A 24,346-nucleotide genomic window follows, 5' to 3' on the forward strand; every position below is an offset into this window, starting at 1 on the left:
TTCTAGCTAGCTGTTGGCAGCAAAAGCTAGAGTAAGTCAGAAATCTAAATTTCTTGTTTGTTTTTATTCTAACAATCACTTGATATAAGTTGGATATCTATTTATAAAAATTACTGGATGAAAAAGTTATAGTTATAGTTAAAATAATCCAACTAGACAGATAAAGTTTCCAACTAGGGGGTGGTTCTATGATCCATAAAAAAGCAGTACAAAAGAACGTGACATTTTGTATCTAAAAATTAGAAAATGCAAATTGCCAGGTGGTATTTTGGGTTGGAGGCAAACTGCCTTCAAAATATAGGAAACTATTCATGATTTTTATATAGGCAACCAGTAGTGGGAGGCAAGTAGGCCCCCACTACATATATTGTAGTTTTGTGCAAATACCTGGTTCATTGTATGATTGCACATGCAGCTGGTCTTCAGGTAAAGTACTTTAGCACATGATGAAAAGCTCCAACCAGTTATAAAGTTAGACCTCGGAATTGTATGAATTTTATAGCTGGTTGCTATTGAGCTTTAATTTGCATGTCTACCAGGGTCTCCCCTGAAGCTTGTAGCCCTGTCAGCTGATGGGTCTCTTAGCCACAGGGGTGCACCATGCCCAGCTTGAAACCCCCAGGACCTGGGGACTGCGGCTGTGGGGACTGCTCCCCCGCCCCATGGCCCTGAGGTTCCCTGCTGCCTCTTTTTCCCAGAGCCTGGGGATTACATGCACCCCTGAGCCTGGAAGATTGCAACTGCTGTTATCCCCCCATCCTGGGGTGCATGAGGCACCCCTACTTAAGGGGGCTCCCAGCCACGGGATCTTGCTGCTTGCCCGTGCAGGGGGAGCCTAGGATCAGGTTGGCGGGACAGGAGGCTTGATCACTTGTATTGCATTTTTAGATCTCTTTTTGCCTTTACCTGCATGTGTAGAGGGAGCCTAGGAGGCAGCTGGAAATGTCACTATAAAATGCAGTTGAGAGATGTTATAAATCCTTACTACCAGGTACATGTAATTTTTATTTTGACCATAATTTTGTCTATGGGCCATGAGAGAGAAAACAAGGGAACAATATTCCCAGTTTGATTTGGTTTTTGTAAACTTTCTGGATCGTGTGGATGTGAAATGTAGATTGGCGGAAATCTTTCCTTAGTGTGGCTGAGAACTTCAGTATTAAAGAAAAAAATGATTTTAAGGTCCAAAAGATGCATTTTAAAGTTATCTACAATTTGTGTAGAGATCAGATGTGTCCAAAGTCTGGTTCATGGGCAGAAGACTTTTTTTTTTAATTGGTATTTGTGTGGGAAGATGAAAAGAGGAGCAGAATCAGACAATGGGATGAATTCCTGAGAGAGAGAGATCTGAAAGTATATATCTTGTTCCTCAGTTCTTAACTGCTCATGTTTATAGGACTGCCGTGGTTTCAGGAAGGAAACGCTTCACAGTTTCAGATGAGGAAGAACAGTTTCAGAAGGTTTCCATTATTAGGGGAGTCTTTCTGAAGCAATAGTTTAGCATTTATAGGAAGTGTGTTAATATATGCAACAGAAGACATGTAATGACACGAAATGTGAAATAAAGTTAAGGTTTGTATTCTAAAATAGTATGGGGGCAAAATGTACTTGAATTTTTCAAATTCAGCTCTTAAAATTGATGGGAGAGAATGTTCCAAGCAGTCTCTTCCCGTTCCAAGCAATAGGGCTCATCCTTTATGGTCAGCTTTTAGTAGTTTATTTTTTTTACAGCAGCCTTTGCTCTTTATTAAATCACATGTTCCTTATTTTCCTGCAGTACCTTTCTTAGCAGAAATGCTGTTTTGATGTGAAGATTCAGTTCATTATTGATATCAATGTGGTGTCAGTCAGATTTTAACAGCTAATTTCTTCCTGTCGATCTTGTGATTTTTTTTTTTTATTTTATTTTATTTATTTATTTATTTATTTTTAAATCGGTGTTTGGATTATTAATAAACCACGTTTGAAGGGCAGAAATTTCAGCTTTGTCAGATAGTGAAGTGACGTTTTGAGGCAAAATTCTGATGTCTAGTAAATACTTGGGTCCTGTGGTGCTTTTACACTAATATCCACTTTAAAAGCTCCTTTATGCTGACTAAGCGATGTAAAATGGCCTTGCTGTGACATAATATTAACAGCTCGTCCAATTCAGGTGTAAACTAGCCAATTACCTGCCAAGAATGACTGGCGGGGGGGAGGGGCAGGCAGGGACAGAGTGCTGCCACCCACCACCCTGCACCGCCACCACTGCCTCCCAGGAGCAGTGGGGGAAAGCTTGCCCCTGCCATCCCTTTTTGTCCCCCTCTGCCAGCACTGCACGCCACCACCTCCAGCACTGCTGCCTTCCCCCCTCCCTCCCCCCCCCCCCCCCCCCCCGAGTGCTACTAGCTACACCCCCCCACACACACACACACATACACACACTCCATCTCCTCTGTCCCCATGGTCATGGCACTGCTCCACACTCTGCTTGATTGTATTACTAACCGGAGTGCTCCAAGAGCATGACGGACAGACAGATGGACTAAGCCCTTTATTATACAAGAATGACCCAGAATGGATCTTCCTGTATGCAACTTTGTAAGCAGCTTTTACTATGAAGCTTATAGTATTTTGACTGTCCTTAGAAATGTGAAAATCTTTTATTAGTACATGATGGAAAATGGAAATATGGGATCAGAAGATCAGTTTTGAGTAACAGTTTTTTTTCAGGGAATGAACTGTAATTTGGCCATTTTGAGTATAAAATAGCATCTTTGGCTCTAATACATCTTTACCAGTTTGACATTTTCTGTTATCTTTGTATGAAGCTGCTAGCCTATCTCCAGTAGAACTGTCGCATCATATATCGCCAATATGTAGCTGAAAGTAATCTTTTTAAATTGTTTCTTTTGATAGGTCTTCATCCTCCAGGTCCTCCTTTAGCAAGACCTATTCTTCCTCGAGAAAGGGGAGCTTTGGATAGAGTTATTGAGTATTTAGTTGGTGATGGTCCACAGAACAGGTAAAAAAAAAACAAAAACAAAAGAGGCTAATGATAAGTAAATACATGACAAGTGTGGGATGTTTCACTGCTTTTTTACATGTTCAGGGTTAAAGATATTGTAGAATGCTAATTCTTGTTTGCAGTTGGTATTGAGTAACAGCTGTGTTTTCACTGTAAAGTGGCTCATTGCAGTGCATCTTGTGAAATCTGTTTTGCTGAAATGTGCTTTCTGAGTATTGGAAGCTTAAATTCTACCTATGAACAGAAGCTGCATTAAAGGGAAACCCTTTATTGAAGTTTGAGTAGGAGAAGGAGCCAAACATCAAGTAAAAACACCCGACTCCCTTTATTTAGCTGGATTGTCTTTTTGTGTTTACCTGTTGCCTTCTGAAATTTTTTGATGTACTTGCTTGCTTAAGCTGGATAAGGTAATTATTCCAATGATTAAACTTTTATGCTCCGTTCCATGTATTGAAATCTATTTCTGTTGAATATGGTGTGAAGCTGAACTGCTAAATCATGAGGCTTAACTTGCCTCATGGTTGGGTTTTTGTGTAAAAGTCAAATCTTTACTACTTTTTAAACTACAATTTTAAGAATTAAACTTTTTTTGGTTTTTGTTAATGTGCAAGTGAAGAGACCCTGCTAAATGGTTAAATTTGCCTATTACATTTGGTTACGTGTTAGGAATAATTAAATTCCTTAAAAATCAAGATGATAGAATAGATATGCAATATTTTATATTGGATGTAGTCAAATAAGTTATTGCATTTTTTTTAGGTATGCCCTTATATGTCAGCAGTGTTTCTCTCATAATGGTATGGCTCTGAAGGAGGAATTTGAATACATTGGTAAGAACTAGTGGGCATAGCCTGCACTCTTTAAAAAATATATATTTTTTGACTGCTTAAAAATTCTTCATAGGAGACTTGCTGTTGTTTCATTTGATTCTAGTTGAGTATACCAAACCTTATACTAAGTTTTATGGTAACTTACTACACTAGCTTAGGATGCACTAAGATTAAAAAAAGTATTTATTATAACCTGCAGGCCAAGGATTTTATGTGTATAAAACTATTCAGTAAAAATAAGCCTCTTCCAGTGCATCCTTGAGAATCGCTACTGGCTATGAATGGCTCTCAGAAGGGTTTTATATCAAGAAACTATCTGACATTAAAGTACTCCACTTTACCAAGAACTTAAACAAGATCTTGCCTTGGCAAGAAGATCTCAGGGAGGCAACAGAAAGAGTGGGAACAAGCCCTGGGGGGGCTGTACGTGAGTTTATGGCTGACAATAACTTAAGACAGACACAGCTCTTTATTGAACACAGATGTTTTGTTGTGCCTCCTCTCAAGAGCTACAGTAAGTTCAAAATTTAATGGCTAAGAAATTGTCCCAGGCAATTCTCTTTTCCTTTCCCCATCTGCCTCTCCCCCTCACCTCCAGTTCTGTATGGATATGTCACATTTCTCTTGATTCTGGGAGGAAGGTATTAGATATAATAATGGAATATATTTAGTATTTCCCACTAACCATAAGAAGTTTGTTGGAGGTCAGCTTCCAGACAGTCCAGGGAGTCAAAAACTAACTTTTCTTTAGTCTTTGCAAATGTGTTTTTTAAAGTACTGGATTTACTAACTGTTTCTCTAAAACAAACCTGGCTTTTATTTTACTAGAGTCCAAGCTGAATATTTCATCAAATAATAAATGACATTGCATATGGGAAGGGGAGTGGGTAGCAATATTGATACCTGTTTTAAGCAAGAAAAACAACTTATTTAGCACTGTTTCTTAAACCTTCCTGGCAGACTTCAGTGTGTCATATGATGGCATTATGCAGGAGTGAGTTGCATTCTTTTGTTGGTGACTCTGCTCCTACAGCTCAGCAAAGATGTTCACCAGTTAAAGAAGCAGAGCAGAAAGTAAAAGGGTATTAAATGGATAGATATGTGCACAGATTAATAAGAGAAAATGGAGTTGTGCGTACCAAGAAGTTCAGGAATTATGCTATCAGCCCTAAAATTGAAAAGTAGACTACTTGGAATACTGTTGAAAAATAGCTGAATTTAAAATTAGTTAACCTAAAAAAGTGAAGTTGGGTATTGAAGTCATTTTTTTTTTTTTAAATATTGAACTGTTTTTCATTTCTAGAGAATCCTAAATCAAGACTATGATATGATATTTGAATCAGCTTGCATAGTGAGACTTTTCTGACCTTTATTGCATGTGCTTTTGTAAATGTTTGTGCAGCATTTAGGTGTGCCTACTGTTTTTTCCTGAATCCTGCAAGGAAAACTAGACCCCAGGCTCCACGACTTCCAGACATAAGCTTTGAAAAGAAGCAGCCTGCAGAATTGCAGACTACCCCTGGAACTCTGCATTCTGGAGGGGTAAAAGAACAAGAAAATCAAGAGATTGAAGGTGAGTGCTAGTTCTATCAAACCTATTGTTTTGTAACATTTATTTCAAATCCCCCCCCAATACACACTATTCTTGGCTTTGTCCTTTTATTTCCTTGAAATGTAAAACCTAGTTTTTGAACCATTCTCATTTATACGCTATACATAAAGGATTTATCCTCCTGCATCTTTAAAATATTTGTTTTATAAGAATAAAAACAACTTCATAGTGTGCACATTTGCATTGTTCTTCAGTGTCTGCACTCTTTATCCCCTCCCCCCATCTGAAAGGTGTTTTTGGTTGGAGGAGCATTCTGTCCTGTACTTCACAATTGCTTACATTGTAACCTTGACTTGAAAGTATGGCTTAATGAAATTCTTGGCTCCCATCTTATTGATGAAGAGCAAACTGAACTGATGCACTTTGTGCAGAGCTTAAGGCAGTGTTGTGTCCCTAAGTAGTTAAGTTTCAATGTTTTTTCAACAGGTCATTTGGTTTAGGTGTGTTGAAATTCCTGCCTTTGTTCCTTAAGTTAGTTTTGCTATTTTCCCCAGGGCAGGAAAATCTAGTAAAACTCCCTTGTTTAAAATCAGAGGGTTCAAAGACAAATTGTCAATTTTAATTTAACAAAGTTCCTTTTGAGAAGTTTTATAGCCTGCAAATACAGTAAGCATCTGGTGTTCAGCCAACATGAAGATGCAGTATATTTGGTACAGATTAGAACACAGTAGTAAGCTCAAACCAAAGAATCTTCACTTAAACTAGATTTGGAATACTTACTAGATTTAACTAGTATTGTAAACCAGGAATATGTGGGGTTGGAGAGCTATGGAGCACTTCTTGTCACCTAAGTGCTTACTCAAAGAGGTTGAAAACACAGTTGACTACAGGAAATTGTTCTAGTAGTCTGTCAAATAAAACTCTCTTCCTGTTGTAATCTTTAATGTTTGGTACAGAATGGCATCAACTTTCACTTGGTATGTGCTATGAGAGCCAGGTGATCATGTTTGCAGGGCAGAGGACATTAACAGCACTTAGTGATGTATTAAGACATTTACTGGCACAAACTGAAACTTATATCAATCAGTGCCTAATTGCTTGACTTATACCATGAGTTCTTTTAAAAAATACAGTAGGTTAGAATACAATATGCATGGGGATCTCATTACTAAGGTCTCCTTCTACATGAATCACTTGAAACTGGCTGGCTTGAAGACTGTCCCATTGAGCATGCTCTAACTGCAAGTACTTCTGGAACAGTTCAGCAATCTCTTTTGTTTGTAGTGAGTGAATACACTGTACAGCAGTTCTGTTACTGCTTGCAGCCCTTTATACAGGACTCCCTTCTTCTGTCATAGTCTGTGCTGTTTAATCAGCTGAGCCAAGAAGCTTCAGCCTCAGTCTCCAAGTGCAGTGAAATCAAAGAACTTGGATCCAGTTCAGTCCAAAAAGGTGTCTATAGGTTCTTGCTGTAACTTATACTGGGAATAGTTATACTTACTCTGCCAAGCAGCACAGTCTACTCACTAAGCTAAAAATGGTGTAGCAGTATTTATGTAGTACTGTGACTGAGCCAGTTAGCACCCCTTCAAGACTTTGAATTTCTCTTTTAAAAAGAATAAGCTTCAGGTTCTGTTGGCCAACTTCTTTATTACAGTGGCTGGAATAAAATGTAGTAGGGATTTTTTTATTTCAGTTTGATAGAATTTCACATCCTGCTCAGCCAAGAGAAATACTTTCCACCTATTTGAAACTATTTAGCTTCCCTCTCTGTCATAAAGATGAACCTTACTGTATATGCTTTGAAGCAGGAGATCTTGTCAAGAAACTCTGGAATGGGGAAGGGAAACTTCCATCTCCTTCCCATTCCAGTTCTGAGCCTGTGTGCCTTTTGTGGATCCTGGGGAAGCTCATCAGTGCCACAGTACCGCCTGGTTCGGGCATGCCCATGCTGAGGATGTCCAGGAAGCATAGGAACAAATGGATCTCACTGCAGGCTCTGTGCTATCTAGTATCATCTGCTGTTACCAGAGTGTCCTGTAGTGCTAAAATAATTTATGGCTCTGAGGAACTTGACCGTTTTGTAGTAACAAACATCTCTGCTGCTGTTCCTGCTTCAGACTGTACCAGCTAGAAACCCATGTGTTCTCTTGTGAACTTGAAGGTTTTTTCTAGCATTGTCCATTTATAGACAGGTTGTACTGCCCAGGTTCCTGTTTATTGGCTCTGCAAGCCTCTTTTGCCCAGCCTTCAAGTTTCGCCTCCTAAATGGGAGGATTCTCTGAGTCCATCCACCACAATGGAGTTGCCAGTCCCTAATCTGCTATCCTTATCTCTGAATGCGGCTGTTGCTCATTTGAGGTGTGGAAGACTAGAACAACTTCAGAAGAGAGAAGGTTTGGAAGTGTTGGTTGTAGCCATGTTGGTCTAAGGACATAGGCAGATGAGGTTCTTTGGGTAAATGTGATATTTTTGTTAGACCAACTGTATTTAAACAATGCCTTAAATTTATTTACTTGGTCTAAGAAAAGATATCACACTTACTCAAAGAACCTTGTCTGCCTAGGGCATCATGCAGCACTCAGATGGTGCAAATTGCTGTAGAGGCAGCTGAGGAGCCCAGGGACAGGTAAGGTGAAGCCATCATGAATTCAACAAGACTTGTCTGAAAAGTGTCAGCCACTCCTATCCCAGCTTCACAAAGCTGCCAGTCTTCTGGAAGGGCCTTGATTTTTTTTTTTTTCCTTCCCACCTATTCTATATCCTTACTTCTCATGATTTGCTGTCTGAGAAGGCAAAAATAGGTCTGAGGGACTCTTTTAAGACAGCCATGAAGAATGGACTTACTAAAGAAGGCCAAGAAGCCTTCTTTCGTAAGACCAGGTATAGTTCCTATGCCAGCTTGCGGTCTTGAGTTTCCAACTAGTAAGCCTTGTTGGCCTCTTATAACAACATCCATGATTACAAGTGCCCAGTATTCATCTCTGAGACATTATTGTTACACTCTAAAAATACAACGTAGCTGTACTTACTGAGGGTATTTGGATGGTCTTTAGTCGAAACATTTGGTCTTTGGAAGGTAAAACATGGTGAAAGAATAGGTTAGGGACTACTTAAAAAGCTGAGTGTATACAAATCCAAGGGGCTAGATGTAATGCACCCAAGGGTTGTTCCTGTCTTCCTTCTAGTACAAGAACCATGCATGCAAAGTACCTAAGAAACAAATATTCCTGATACCCACTTCTAAATGTCTAAAGTAAGTATCTTACCAGGGTTGTAGGTTTTAGCAGTGTTGGTCTAAGGACATAGGCAGACAAGGTTCTTTGGGTGAATCTGATATCTTTTATTAGACCAACTTAAATAGTTGGAAAAGAGTTTTTTGACAAGCTTTTGGGTTTAAAAACCCTTCACATTTTAGTGCAGTGTTTTTCTGAGTCTCCTGTAGTAGAGAGAAATGTTTAGCTTCTTTTAAGGTTTACCTTTTGTCATCTCCCCAAATAATTCTGTGCTATACTAAGACCAATAAAATAATGATGTATTTTGTCCCAGGCAAAGGAGAGAGAGTAGAGGTTGTAAAATCACTTCAGCCAATAGAAGTATTAGCTGCAAAAACTATTAGAGGGCTAGGTCTGTGCCCTCTAGTCCAGAATGAATCTGTGGTAGGAAATGCATGCATCTCCTTAGGCTTTTTCTGTGAGTTGGTGCCCCCAGGCTTGCAGGTCCTGATATCTGACTTTTTGTAGCAGAACCTTGCAGAGTCCCTTTTAAATAAAGATTACTTAATTAAACTGTGATCTGTAGTTCTGAAGATTTCATAATTTAATAGAGATTCCTCACAGCTTCCCAAAATGTGCACTTAAAGGACACATGGAGTTTATGGTGTGACCTAATAATGTCAGATATGATCTATAAAACTGAAATCTACTGTTGTGCATTTAAAATGATGATGATTTTGCTTTGTGTGCAACTAGACAAAAGCTTTAAATAATACTGCCCTCTTCTCATATCACCAACCAGTCTCTTGGTGAGAGAAATGTATACATCTAACTGAGAAGTTTGTCAGCTTTTTTGGTATGTCTTCCTTTTGACTGAAATGCTGTTTTAGACTGTATGAAGTTCAGCACAATGCATAAAGCTTCTGTATACAGTATCTTGTAGCTTTCATGTAAGTCTTGAACTTCTTGTCCCATTTTTGGGGCTGTTAGTCGTACAGAATTGACATATATGAGTGTGGCTAGGTTATATTAAGTAAACACATTTCACTTTTTTGATAAGAACATAAGAATAGATGCTTACTGGCTCAGACTACAGGCCTATCTAGCCCAGTGCCCTGACTCTCTCTCTGGCAGAGAATGGATGCTAAAGAGGAGGGTGAACAGGGTATGTCCAGAATTTTCTCAATCTGTTTCTCTCCCATTGGAGCTGTAAGAACAAACTTTCAGAATGTTTAATCATATAAGGGCTTTTCCTTTTGTAGTTAAGAAAAAGTAGCTGGTAATCTAATGCAATCCAGAAATTATGCATAGTTAGAACCCTTGGATTTCTTCTGTCAGTGACAGATACTCTGGGTAATTAGAGATGGCTGGATACCATTGTTGCTGTACAGCTACTACAAAAGTCTATTGCTCTCATTTCAGAATGTCAGGGTGAAAGACGATGGGTATGTGTTTGCCATGCTTTGCCCCCAACTTTCCCTTTTAAAAAAACGAAACAAAAAAACACAACTAAAAAAGGTGGCTCAATCTCCTGTTCTTAAATGTGTTTTTATTGCTAGCAGTGCTGTAGCTATCACCATTTCTTTAAAAAGAATTAAAGCTGCACATTAGGTCTACTTTAGTTGATTTCTTTTGCACTTGGTAGATGCTTATAACATTTTTATGAATTCCCTTACAACAAGTCTATACTTCTACTTAGTCAACCTGTGAAATCGTAATACTGTGATCTCACTGGTTACTGTGGGAGAGGGTCTGTAGCCAAAGGTCAGCTAGTTGAAGACAGCTCTGTTTACACTTGCTTTTTTGCTAAGGACTAAACAAGAATGTTAAGTGCATGGCTGTTGGATTCAGTGGGGTTAAGGTTACTATAACATGGCTATTTCAATATTCTAAATCCGCTTCACGTAGTGTACTAGGCATATTTTTATGCCCTTTAACCACCATATTTACTCCATTCCAAGATGGGGATTTTATCCTCATTCAGCATGGGGAAAACAAAGCCGTCTCTTAGGAGCAGTCTCATACTTGAGTCTGTTGGAGCTGTGGGAAGTGGCTTGGCCAAGAACAGTGGTAGCAGCATGTAGGTTCCTTCTTCCAGTGCATGCTTTCTGCCTGGCTCCTCTCTCCTGTCCCCTCAACTCTCACCTGTCTCTCCAACTGGCGGGAGCAGGTGTAGGAGGGGGGAACTAGTATGCCACTGCCCCCTGCTGGTGCAGGTGTGGGGGGAGCCACTCGTTTGATGCTGCCAGAAGCCGCTGTGCATCAAGCCCAACTCGGCCAAAGACAACAGCAGCATGCAGGTTTTCCATTCAGTGCCTTCTCCATGAATACACTTTCCATGTATGTAATCTAATAATTGGAGACTGTCTGTCTTAAATTCAGAGTTTTCTTGGACTTGAGTAAATGTGGTAAATCAAGAGTTGATTACTAATTCTCTTGAGAAATGAACAGATTTAAATATGTAAATTTTAGCACTTTTGTCATCTTACAAAAATTAGCTTTTAATTTATCCCTCTTTAATTATAACTATTACAGTCAATTAAATTATTTATTTTTAGATATGTTAATTTTATAATGAAATCATTATAATGTGAAATCAATTACAATGCTACAGTAGAGCTTTTAACACCAGATATAACTTTATTGTAGGAAAAATGCACCATTGATTAAAGTTGCTTTTTTTATGAAGCCCTGTTTTCCATTGTCAGATTAAGTGTTCAAACTTTGACTGTTAGGGCTGAAATCTATGTGCTGTCTGCCTTTGGCTGACTCTTTCTGAAATGTTTCAATTAGCTTGTTTCAGCAGCTTTTAAAACTGAGGTAAGATGGGAGTTGTATTGTTTTTTTTATTTTAAAAACAAAAAAAGCACACAACAAACCCCACATACTGGTAAGCTTTCCTTTTTAAAGAACTAGCATCTCCGTGCTTTGGCAGAAGTCTGCTGTTCCTGTGACAGTCCTCCCAAATTTTAGTCATTTTGAGCTCTCAGGTTTTAACGTATTCCCTCAGAGCTTTAAAATCTAGAATCTCAGATTTTGTTCTTGCTCAATGTGTCACTGATCTTCTCAGTTCTTGTCCAGCTCCTGGTGCTGATAACTACACACGTTTCCTGCCTAGCAAGTAAGTATGTTCCATTGTTTTACGTGACCAGACTCTGTATGTGCCATCCCCACAGAGCAACCAGTGTTCAGACAGTGGCAAAACTAGTATTTTCCTTGTTAGCTGCTGCTGCAGACAAGGGTCATTTTGAGCAGTGAAAACAAAACAGGAGTCTTTTCTTTCCCCTGTGCCCTCATTTACCCCATTGCTGTTGCTCAGGCAGCATTCAGAAGGACAACTTAAATGCAGAGAGGACAGGAGCTGGATGAGGGGCAGGGAAAGAGTAAATTGAGATGAGGAGTAATGAGAATTATGCAAGGGATGGGGTGGGAAGATGGCAACATCCAGACAATGCGAGGGGGATTGGGAGCTCAAGGGAGAAGTTCGGTGGTCACTTAACCTGTTTATCGGTGGGAAGACAATAAGGCTGTATAAGGAGTTTAGAGGAAGACTGGGGACTTGGAACAGGTTGAGGAGTTAATAGCGAAGGTGAAAAATATCTATTCAATCTTTCTTAGAGGGTAGGGGGACAACTGGGATCAGTAGGCAAAGACGACAGGCCAAGGGGCCTGGGCAGGGTACCAGGGGCAGAGGAATAGATTGGGGTGTGTTGGGTAACAAATTGCCTGGGGATGACTGGAGATTGGGCAAGTAGGACAGATATGAGGAGCTAGGTTAACAGACTGGATTAAGAAGCCTACAAGGTGGAGACTGGGATTAGGTAGGCAAGGAGAAGTGAGTCCAAAGAGGTTAAACGTACAGAAAAGACATTTCAATTGCTAGTTCAACAAGGACAAATGCAGAGTGCTGCACCTAGGGCATAAAAATATCCAGCACACCTACTGCCCGAGGAATGACCCTCTCAGCAGCATAAAAGCAGAAGGGGATCTCAGAGTTATAGTGGACTCCAAGATGAACATGAGTCATCAGTGTGACAAAATCATCAGTAAAGCTAACTGTATGTTATCATGCATTAACAGATGCATGACAAATAGAATCAAGGAAGTGATACTTCCCCTCTATGTGGCATTGGGCAGATCACAGTTGGAGTACTGCATCCAGTTTTGGGCACCGTACTTTGAGAAGTATCATAGCGCTTAGGGTCAGAAGGGACCTAAACAGATCATCAGGTCCGACCCCCTGCCCTGGGCAGGCATGGGTGCCGGGGTCATATCACCCCAGCCAAATATCTTGTCCACCTCCTCTTGAAGACCCCCAAGGTAAGGGAGTGTACCACCTGACTTGGGAGTCCATTCCAGAGCCTGGCAGCCCCAACTATAAAGTAATGTCTCCTGATATCCAGCCTGAACCTTCTCTCTTAACAGGTTGTGGCCATTATTCCTAGTAACCCTGGGTGGTACCCAGGCCTCCCCCAATTCTCGGTGATCCCCTCTGGTGAGTTTGTAAATGGCCACCAGATCCCCTCTCAGCCTTCTCTTGTGGAGGCTGAATAGGTTCAGGCCCTTTAGCCTTTCTTTGTAGGGCCTGTCCTGCTGCTTCTGGACCACGCAAGTGACCCTCCTTTGGACCCTCCAAGTGCTAGCCACATCCCTCTTGAAGTGCAGTATCCAGAACTGGATGTGGTACTCTAACTGTGGCATGACCAAAGCCACGTAGAGAAGAAGGATCACCTCCCTGGACTTGCTTGTGATACATCTGTAGATGCACGACAAGGTGCGGGAAGCAGTGGGTAAAGCTAACATGCATTGGCAGCTCATGTTCATCCTGGAGTCAACAATAACTCCAAGATCCCTTTCTGCCACCGTGTTGACAAGAAAGGTGTTTCCCAGTCTATAGGTGTGTTGCTAGTTCCTTCTCCCTAGATGCAGTACCTTGCAGTAATTTGTTTAGATCTAGCTGCATTCGGTCTCTCCCTTCCAGCATGCCCACCTTGCCCCACAACTTGGTGTCATCAGTAAATGTGGACAGTGTGCATTCCATACCCACATCCAGATGGCTGATAAAGATGTTGAACAGTACAGGCCCCAGGACTGAGCCCTGGGGTTTCCACTGCCTACATCTCTCCAGGTCAAAAACACCCAGTCCTCCACCACTCTCTGGGTACAGATGTGGATAAAATTGAGAGGGTCCAGAGGAGGGCCACTCATATGGTTAAGGGTTTGTAGGCCAAGTCCTATGAGGAGAGATTAAGGGACTTGGATCTCTTCAGCTTCCACAAGAGAAGGCTGAGAGGGGATCTTGTGGCTGCCTACAAATTCATTAGGGGGATGCAGCAAGGGATCGGAGATGCTCTGTTCACCGGAGCGCCTCTTGGGATAACTAGGAACGATGGGCACAAACTGACAGAGCAGATTTAGGCTGGACATCAGGAAGAACTTCTTCATGGTAAGGGTGGCCAGAATTTGGAATGGGCTTCCAAGGGAGGTGGTGCTCTCCCTTATCTTGGGGGTCTTTAAGAAAAGGCTGGATAGGCATCTGGCTGGGGTCATCTGACCTCAGCACTCTCTTCTGCCCAGGGCAGGGGGTCAGACTCGATCTGTTGAGGTCCCTTCCAACCCTAAACATCTATGAATCTAGGTACCATACTGTACCAGAGCTTGTAGTAGAATCCCCAGATCCTCACAATTATCATACCTGTGCTGTAGGCAGATTTCTCTGAAACTTATGTCCCCCATGATATGCTGGAGCTGACTATTGCATAGGTTGTCACCTTACATCTATTACCTTTTAAGTCAGAAAGTGCGATGGGTTTAAATTTCAGCTCTGTCAATGACTTGCAGTATGTGATGACGCTGGAATTCCAATTTTTTTTCAGAAGGGTATTTTGAAAATTTAAGAATACTTAGGAAATAGTGTACAAATATAGATTAAAAGAGTACTTAAAGTTGCGAAATTAAGCTCCCTAAAATAAAGAAACTCCAGCACTAGGATTGTCTGTGCTACTTCTGTAGAGGATCTTTTGTCTCATCTAGGATATGAGACTAAGTAGATTTTTGCATATGAAAGCTCATGTGTCTCTGAGCCAATGCATTATGGGGACAGAGAAGAATAGATTGGGGTATAATGCACCTTACAGGGAGGCCAAATAAAAGTTGCCCAGGGGATTTTAGTTCTGGTATTTCCTAACTCTGAAGTACTTGTTAAGATTCATGTTCTCTTAATGTGTGTATATGCAACACATGTATGTTAAATAAACAAGAAATATATGAAGCTTTCTTGAGAGCTTTCAGCCCAGTTCTGATGCTTCTTTCCTTCCATTGTGCTACCTTTTTTATTTTTCTACCCACAAAGTTTGACATCATTCTGTATCATCTCAATCAGTTATTGGTATTTTAAAGCTTTTATAAAGTAACAGTAGTCTAAATCTGAATCTAATTGAAATATGTTATGGAGTATAAGTTTCATGTATGTTTTTATGCAAGTGTTAACTGTATCTTTATTCCTAGAAATCATTCAATGATTGATATTGTTTTGGTTTTTTTGGTTTTACAGAACCTGAAGTTACACACATTATTGAGACAGACCAGATAAAAGCCACAGCATCAGCTACTGAGCAGCAAGAAGACAAGTCAGCTGAAGAGCTTGAGAAAGACGAGATGGATAATGAAACAGCATCGGCATTTATTCAATCTGATTCTGCTGCTCCAGCTGAACGAAGTGAAGAGTCTGTCATAGAAGCAGAATAATGCTTCAAGTGCCTTCTGTAGCTAGTTTTAGCTTTGTTCATGCCTGTTGTTACTCTTCAGGTGGGCTTTTTTAAAACAGAATGATTTAAAATCTCACTTGAGCTCAAACTGCCTCACTACCACAGTATGTCAAAGCTTATGTGGACTACTGGGTACTATAAATTAAATGTGTACTCTTTTTCAGTGAGCTAATGCACTGCAGAATGTACAGTTGGTTGAAGTCTAACACAGTCATAGGTAGCCTTGGTTCTATTTTGCATATTTAAAACTAAGTATTTCTGGTTCCCATATAGGTGACCTGAAAACTAGTGTCCCTTTTTGGTTCTTAAACCTAGAACTTCAATAATAATTGGCAATGACTTGTCTAGTGGAGTTTTGGTTTAGTGAACTCTTAAGACTTGTATGCTTACTTATTAAAATGGATTGAATGAATTTTAAGTGTCTAGATGTTTACAGGCTTAACATGTCTATAGGCATTCAGCTTAAGCAGTATGAAAGTGTCATTATAACTAACAACTTTGTCATTTGTCTGCTTTTGACAGAGTATGGTTAAATGGCATTAGGATATTATATTTCTTGGCTTCTCTGCAATGCAGGCAATGCCAAAGGCACGAGAACTAGTTTGTGTTTACATAAAATATAGGAAGTCTCCGCACTTGATTGTACTTGAATACTAAGCACTATTTATACATGTACAATAATAACAATATTTTCAGTGAATTTTGTGCCTTTGTGTACTTTGTTAAAGGAAAATAAAGACTATCTAGCAGCAGTGCTTATTTTGCAGTCTCTGAAGCTCATGGGGAAAACTTTAGAAGAGTAAATGTGGAGGAGACCACATGAGGTCATCTAATGCGATAGACCCAGTGCTCAAGACATCGCTGACTAAATCATCCTAGTCGAGTGTCGTCCAGCCTGATCTTAAAAGCATCTGAAGACAGATTCCACAACCTCTCTGAGTAGCTTGTTCCAATGCTTAAACACCCTCATAGTGAGAGAATTCTACCTAATATCCAACCTAAATTTCTCTTGCCACAATTTAGCACCATTGCTCTTTGTCCTGTCCCCTGCAGCCATAGAAATAAGTCTGTCTCCATTCTCTTTATAACCACCCTTCAACTGTATTAGGAAACTGTCATCAAATCACTCCTGTCTTTTCCAAAATGAATAATCCTAGTTCTTTCAGCCTTGTCTCATAAGACATTTCCCAGAACTTTTAATCATTTCTGTTGCTCTCTGTTTGACTCTTAATTTGTTCACATTTTTCCTCGAAGTAAGGAGCCCAGCACTCAAGTGAGAGTACACAGTACTTGAAGTGAGACCTCAGGAGTGTTGGCTAGGGGGGAAGAATCACTTTCCTTGATTTGTAAATGATACTCCTGTTAGTTCAGCCCTGTATGCTTTGGCCTCTTTTGCAACAAGAGCACACTGTTGGCTCATATTCAGCTTATGGTCTACTGTAACTCCCAAGTTCTCTGCAGTACTGCAGCCTAGCAAGACCTTCCCCAGTCTGTATTTGTGCATGCAATTGTTCCATCTCCAATGCAGGACTTCATGTTTTGTTCTTACTGAATTTCATTTGGTTGATTTACAGGCCCATTCTCCAGTTTATCAATGTCATTTTGAATCTTAGCCCCACTCTCCAGAATATGGATCTACAACATTTGGCAGCAAAAGGGACCACTTCAGTAGCACTTGGCTCCGAGTGTGGGTTGCTTCTAGCATAGACCACTTCCAACCTGGCTCATGCTGTTGGAGCCAGAGCCTGGGTAGTCACCGTTTTCCTCCACAATACTACTATCACCACCTATTGCAATTAAAATGGGCTGCTTAGTGGTTAGGAAGACTGACACAATGTTTCTACTGATAGCGGGAAGGCTTTGCTAGTTAAATAATGCATTACACAGGAAAATGACAGGTAGGCTATTGCAATCTACAAATAAAACAAGCTAAAATCAAGCCTAGTATTTCTAGCTGTAATAGCAGTTTTCTCACCAACATGGGCGAGGAAGTAGCCCTAATCTTTGTAGCCTCTCTCCAAGCATAGATCTGTTACTGACGGTGGTCAGCTGGGTGCAGGTTATGATGGGTCAGTGTGGTGTTTCCCTTCTGAGATGAGCACGCCTTGCTGGCAGCTTCATTCTTCTCTTATACTGACTCTTCAAAGCAGATTTTTCTTGATGGGTTGAATATCAGGGTCCAGACAAAGCTGGCAGGGTGGTGGTCATTGTCTTTTGGTTGTGTTGTAAATGTTAGCCTGTTTGGATCCATCTCTGGTTGTTGTGGATGAAACTGACATGCAGAAAGACCCTTGATTGCTCAGGAGATTTATCATTTGCCTATGTATAGTATGGCTTGATTGCTCCAGCCTAACACCCTAAACTGGAAGTATACTACTTGATTAATTGCAATAGGACTTGATTACTTGAATTGAGCACCTGAGAACATGAGTTGTGAGGCACTGTATAGATCTTTGTTATAACAAGGCAGATCCCAAAATATTTTCCAACTGGCCCAGATGCCTAGACTGGTGAAGAATATGATAAGGGAAAGGCAATCACTTTGAAAAGGGAACTTACTTATAATCGGTTTAGAGTAGATGGGCATGGGGTATACATGATACCAAAGCCAGAGATGGGATTAACTGTATTATGTTTCAGGTGGTCCCAGCCATGAGTTTATATTCTTGTGCAAAAGGCACTGATATTATAATTTAGCCATTTAAATTTTTGCATGTAAATCTGGACAGGCTCTGTGTTCAGCACCACCCAGGAGAAGCCCCCCCAGCTCTGCAGGCCAGATAACATGGCTTGGGCTATAGGTTGCTAACCCCTTGCTCCAGTGTGTCTGAAACTCTACTCAGCTAGTTGTTATCAACAAATTTGCTCAATGTGCACTCGTCCCATCCTAAACATAATTATTGAAGATATTAAGCAATATTGGACCCAAGACATGGCCCTGAGGAAGTTTCCTTAATCTCTAATTGAGAAGAGGTATTGAGCCATTATTGACTACTGGTTCAGTAAAACAGTCCAACCAGTTACATAAGCACCATATACTGCATTCATCTAGAATGTATTTCCTTATTTTACAAATGAGATTATCATGGCAGACCATGTCAAAAGCCTTGCTAAAGGCCCTGCTGTCCTTCCATCTGCAGAGTCTGCCAGCCCCATAGAAGAAAATCAAAGTAGTTGGGCATGATTTTTCTCTTGATAAATTTGTAAGCTTTTTCTGATCTCCATGTGCTTAGCAATAGCCCCTGATCACTTGTTCCATGATTTTTTTTTTTTTTTTCCCCCCCTCCAGATGTTGAGGTCAGATTTACCAGATATTCCACATAATCTTTTCATTCCTTTCCCCTTGCCCCACCTTTTTTCTTTAATGGGCACTATATTTTCCTTTTTCCAGTCTTCCAAGACAACAGTAGACCTCCGTAATTTTTTTCCTACTGTATAGCAATAATACAAATTTGTGAAAGCTCTTGAATACCAAAATCTACTTTATGAAAAGCATGTATTTAATTTCTAATAGATGTTTAACTTAAGCTAGGCTTGTAGCTTAAGGTCAAGTCTATTCTGCTACTTGTATACATTGGGGCTGTTACTGAGGAATGAACCCAGCTCACTTGGGATGTACATGAAATAGTTTTTAAAGTCAATGACTTTGGTGTTGCCTCAACAAGAGAGGTAGGGGAGGGGGAGAAATGTGCATTGTGCAAACCTACTTGGAGTTTAGACCAGAATTTTCAATCTTTGATTTCTAAAATAGAGGGATTTAATTAGATTATCTGTTTGGGTTTTTTCCATAAGTGCTAGGCATATGTAGTTCAGCTGAATTCACTGAGCACTGTGGATGCTTAGCACCTTTTAACACCAAGGCACTTGAGTATATAATTTTAGATATCCAAAACTGACAACTTGGGTAGTGCATAGCCAGGAGACAACAGGAAAATTAAGGGCAGACTTCTTTTGCAGTTTCAGTACAAGCACGCAAAGTACTGTGTCAGTACTATAGTACAGTTGAGATGAGCAACTATTGGAAAGGCTCTCAACAAAGTACAAGTCCTAGTCATTGGTGGTTAAAGATTCCATGTACTACTTGCAAAAAACACCGTAATCCAAATTGTCCTCATTCAGGGGTATCAAATGTACAGCTCCAAGACAAGTGGGGGCAGGGCCTGCTGCCAAAATCTGGGGCACAAAGATGCCCCCTGTTGGGGGCATGTGTGGGTGGCTACAGCTACATTTACTCCCATGGTTGGTATGGCTTTTTATTCCCCAAGGATCTCTGTGGTCCAGATCTGAACTGTGAGAAGTGGTGTTTTTGACACCCTGTTCTAATCCATTTCTGTGTTTTTGTTTTTGCCAAAGTATTATATTTCATATCTGAGGTGGCTGTGTTTCAGTGGTTTGTATACATAACTCGATGAGACTTTGGCAAGACCTCATACAAATTATTTGCACTCAATTGTGAGTAACGTAGGACATCCATAATGAATGCTAATAAAACTTGAATTGCATTGATGCTATATTCTTCATTTTTGGAAAAAAACAAATATGGTATTTTTCAATGAGACTGTCAAGGGGTTCTGAATCTAGGATGTTCCATGACCTATCTACTTCCTTTTGAAAACAAACTGGAACATTTTTGAATATTTGAAACATGTCACTTTTGGTCGCTCAATGAGGGCCTGAAAAATTCTGAAAGAAATTTAGAAAAGTCAGTCTACAGTCCTAACCAGTTATTGTCCTTCTAATGCAGCCTAAAGATATTCAAAATAAAATTAGATCTGTTAAAGTGGTGATCCTCAACCTAGGTGCTGGGCACCCTGAGGTGTCACCAGAGCCTTTCAAGAGTGTCACAGGAAGTATGAAGAGATGAGTGAGGTGAGGAAATAAGGAGATAAAGGCAGGCTCAGTCTTCAGGTGTGAGGAAATAAGTTAGGGACAGGCATTCAAAAAGCCCAAGCCTGAATTGAATCAATCTTTGCAGGTTAGTCTAACCTGGCTAGGCTAAATCAATTTTGTAAGCAGACAGACATCCCAGAAATGCAGGCACATTGAGTTGAGGGGGGCATGGTCAGGCCCTGGCAGGACTCTGATTATTCCTACCCTCCTAAGCAGCCCAACAGGGAATGTTTATCACCCCAAACTCAGTGTTTATCAGCCCATTAAGAAATCAAAGTCTCTCTCCATTAACTCATGGAGCTCTTTTTAAACAGCTCTTCCAAGGAAGGACACTAAGTTACCTGTTGATTAGATCTAAAAAGCCTGTCAGCCTGTCGTCTTCCACAGCACAGGCCATAGCCAGCATGTGATCTGCTAGCTAATGCTTAGGTGTCTACGTAAGGCAGAGGGGAGCGGGGAATAATCCCTGTTTAGTAGGGAGAAGCCAGGCAAATGCTCTGTGCCTGCAGGTCTCTGCTGGAGCTGCAGCTGGGGAGCAGATGGGAGGGGCTAGCTGTGCTGTGGAGCAGAGCCCAGAGACCATGCTGGGATGCTGGAGGTGTCTGGTTTATCTTAAACCAGCAAGGGGTCTGGGACAGACATTGCACAAACCGGTTTGACCCAAATCAGCTAAGTCTGATACTACATTCAACCAGGTTTATCTCAAATTGGTTTCGATCACTTTCAAGTGGTTTGTGTGTACTGAACATCTGTTCTGTTATAGGTTTAAACCAGTTTGTGATCACTTAAACTGGTTTATGTGTAATGTCTGTCCCTAGCCATAAGGACAGGCTCTCCCTGCCTACTGCTTCTTTCCCCCCTCTGCAAGAAGCTAAGCAGTGTAATACATACATTAGTTTTTGAAGTGGGGGCACCACTGAGTTCACAGAAGTTATGGAGTGGCTTCTTGAGTCTAGAAAGGTTGTAATTTACAGCTAAGCTCTCTGATACCACTGAATTTGCACCAAGGAGAATATCTATGATGGCTACCTTGCAAATCTCAAAAGGGCCTTTGCCCAGTAAGGACACACCTCCACAGAGATCACACTTCCTATGCCTGACGAAAGGTAATTGCACCCAAAAGCTTGCAAAGAACTTTTTCCCAACTCCTCAGTTGGTCTAATAAAAGATATCACATCTACCCAAAGAACCTTGTCTGCCTTAAGCCTAATTGTAAGCTTTAAAAAAATACTTGATTAGCAATCACAAAATCCATTTAAATGAAAGGTCAAGTCAAACTCTCTTCTCTTCTCCTCTCCCTCTCCCCCTGAGTCCCTCCCAGAACAACTTAACTCAAAAAAAGACAGAAAGATGGAGGGGAGGAAGAAACATCGAACTCAAGAAGGCAAAGTTCCCTCTAAGCTGCGCACATGTGCACAATAAAATTTTTTTTTACGCAGTAACTTTTTAAGGCTGCGCACCTGCCCAGATAGGAGCTGGGCTGTGGCTTCCTGGAAACCTTGGGCGTGAAGTGTGGCGGAGGCACTGGGGCCAGTGCATGACATTTACTGGTGATAAGTTACCACTCGGCTGCGCAGGGGCCACTGTGCTCTGCTTTTCACTCCTCCTCTCCACTCCTCACCCTTCTGGCATCCCCACAAGGAGGGAGAGCAGTGCAGTGCGGTGGCTCCTCAAGGTGAGGCGGGGATAGGAACGGGGACTGGGGCTGATGCTGGGGCACAGCCGGGCACTGCATGGGCTCCACGGGCTCTGTGGAACTGTACCTCTTAGATATATTTTTTGCCTGGGGATCCAGCGAGAAGTAGGGCAGTTTTGCCAGTCCTGCTCAGAGTGCCAACTAGTACTGAAGGCTCCACTGGTTGCCATGCTGCTCATGGAACAACTCTTTGAATGGGTGGCCGTGGACATCATGGGGTCATTGCCCGAGTGTAATGCAGGGTTCCAATACATTGGACTCCATGAGGACAGTGACCATGGACAAAGTGGCAGAGGAACTGCTTAAGATATTTACCCATATGGGCCTACCGAAGGACATGTTAACAGATCAGGGTGGCAACTTTATGGCTCAGGTGTTCAAAGAGGCCTGTGCTATGTTAAGAATCTGGCACCTTCAAACATCCATTTTCCACTCTCAAACCAATGGGCTGGTTGAATGGTTCAAGTGGACCGTTAAGAGTATGCTTAAAAAGGTTGCTAGGTGAGACACACAGAGGTGGGATAAGACTTAATGTTCGCCTACCAAGAAGCTGCCCAGAGTACCACTGGGTTTTCACTGTTTAAGCTATTGTGTGGCCACCACGTCTGGGGAATTCTGGATTTCGTCAAAGAAGGTTGGGAACAACAGGAAGGGTTGGCATGAAGTCCAGTCGCACATGTGCTGGAGATAAAGGGGCACGCCATTTCCAAAGCGGCACGCTCATGGACTGAAGTGGTGTGCTCACGGACTGCTACACCTTAGGAAACATTACAAGAGAGACATTCTCTATCTGGCCTTCTGATCTCTCCCCCAGATTTTTGATTCACACTTGTTTGAGGGTCAATTTTTGTCTAACTTCCTTTGGTTGCTTTGAAAATCCCACTTTGAGACTATGAGAAAATGTGTCATAAAATTTCCATCTTTTGGAAGGTGGTAAGGAGTGACTTGTGAGATTGGGCAGTAAAATACTCTTGGAAGGCTCATTTAAGTGCTACATTTTTTTAAGCTAATACTGGTTGTAACAAGGTGCATGGCTCAGCTGATGTGGATGGGTGGATGGCCCAGAGAAAGTTACAAGCTCCCAGGAAAGGGAGAGGAAAAGCTAAGGAGGCAGCACAGAACCAGGATTATGTTCTCATAGTCTTGGAAAAGACCAAAGGGTTTAAGTTAACCCTTTATTGTTTATGTGTTTGTTTTGTGATTACGTTGTTTCCTGTGGGGGCAATTTTGACCCAGGGAAAACAAACTTGAACTGTAAACAGTGACGGTCTGCTACACTGGGATACTGTGGTCTAGGACTAATAGAAGAAATCTCTTTACAGGTGTAGGTTGTATATGTGAAAGGAATTATACCTGTGCTCTGGCAGCTCCTTCAGTGAAACTGGTTTCAAATGTACTAGACCTGTCTTTCCTTTGGATTAAAACAGCAAGGCTGAGAGGGTGGCAGTGGTGTGTGGGTAGCTCAGCATCTCCATATACACTGCCCAGGCTTTTATGCTCTGGAGATGTCACTCCAGCTTCGCTTTCTTTCAAATGAGGATTACATTCAGTGACCTGATGTCTCACTTGGCATAATTCTATTGTCTCACAAGGCAGATGCCTACTACTACTATAAAGGCGATGCAGAGTCTTGTGCAGGCACTCATTTTTCTTGTACCTACTTCAGAATAACAAACTAAACTTATCATTGGTTTAACATGGAGAAGAGGAGTACATAGACTGTAGCCCCTAGGAGCCCTTAAAATTGCCAGGATTAACCAGTAAAGTGAGTGTCTTGCGGATACTTGTGAAAGAAATAGGTCTTCAGGAGGAATTTCGGATAGAATAATGTGTCCTTGCAGACTAGTTCAGGAAAATCATTAAGTCTAGTGGCAGTAGCTTAAAAAAAGTGTGCAGAGATTTGTGGGCGAAGTGTATAAAGAGAAGACTGAAACCAGTGGACTGAAATGTAATCTAATATAACAAGCAGGTAAGAAGAGATGGTGCACTCACACAGGGCCCTGAAGATGAAGGCAAGAAGATTGAATGGTGCAGGAATAAGAGCTGAGGGAGTGATTTAAAGAGAAAAGTGACAAGAGAGTGAGACAAGTAAGATGATCTCAGTATCTGAGTTGTGTATAGACTGTGGCAGGCAAAAGAAGTTGTTGGGGAGAAGATCCTGGTAACCAATGTAGAAGAATAAGTGTGGACAGGAGTTTCATCTGTAGACATAGAAAGAAGAATAGATATTGAAAAGATTTTGAGAAAATCATTCAAAATTGTGCTTTTCTAGGCAAGAAATATATATTATATGCAGACTATGCACCCTGTATTCTAAGATTGTCATGGGAATCTTTGTGAACTAGACTGTGTTTTTGGTTACCATTTGTTCATAGGGTGATAAGATAAG

General features: G+C 41.1%; 1 protein-coding gene across 4 annotated transcripts in view; it reads left to right on the top strand.

The window, feature by feature from the left end:
• LNPK (lunapark, ER junction formation factor) overlaps positions 1-16,123 on the top strand; it is a 61,253-nt gene extending 45,130 nt beyond the window's left edge. For all 4 annotated transcript variants that reach the window (XM_090045419.1, XM_090045421.1, XM_090045420.1 and 1 more), the window contains 4 exons: positions 2,899-3,004; positions 3,767-3,837; positions 5,240-5,410; positions 15,158-16,123. In XM_090045419.1, coding sequence (XP_089901545.1) covers positions 2,899-3,004; positions 3,767-3,837; positions 5,240-5,410; positions 15,158-15,351 — 542 coding nt within the window. In that variant the 3' untranslated portion in view covers positions 15,352-16,123. The remainder of the gene's footprint in view (positions 1-2,898; positions 3,005-3,766; positions 3,838-5,239; positions 5,411-15,157) is intronic.
• Positions 16,124-24,346: the final 8,223 nt, after the last annotated feature.

The sequence above is a fragment of the Crocodylus siamensis genome, chromosome 4, assembly GCF_052110815.1.
Source record: "Crocodylus siamensis isolate JL-2025a chromosome 4, ASM5211081v1, whole genome shotgun sequence".
NCBI lineage: Eukaryota > Metazoa > Chordata > Crocodylia > Crocodylidae > Crocodylus > Crocodylus siamensis.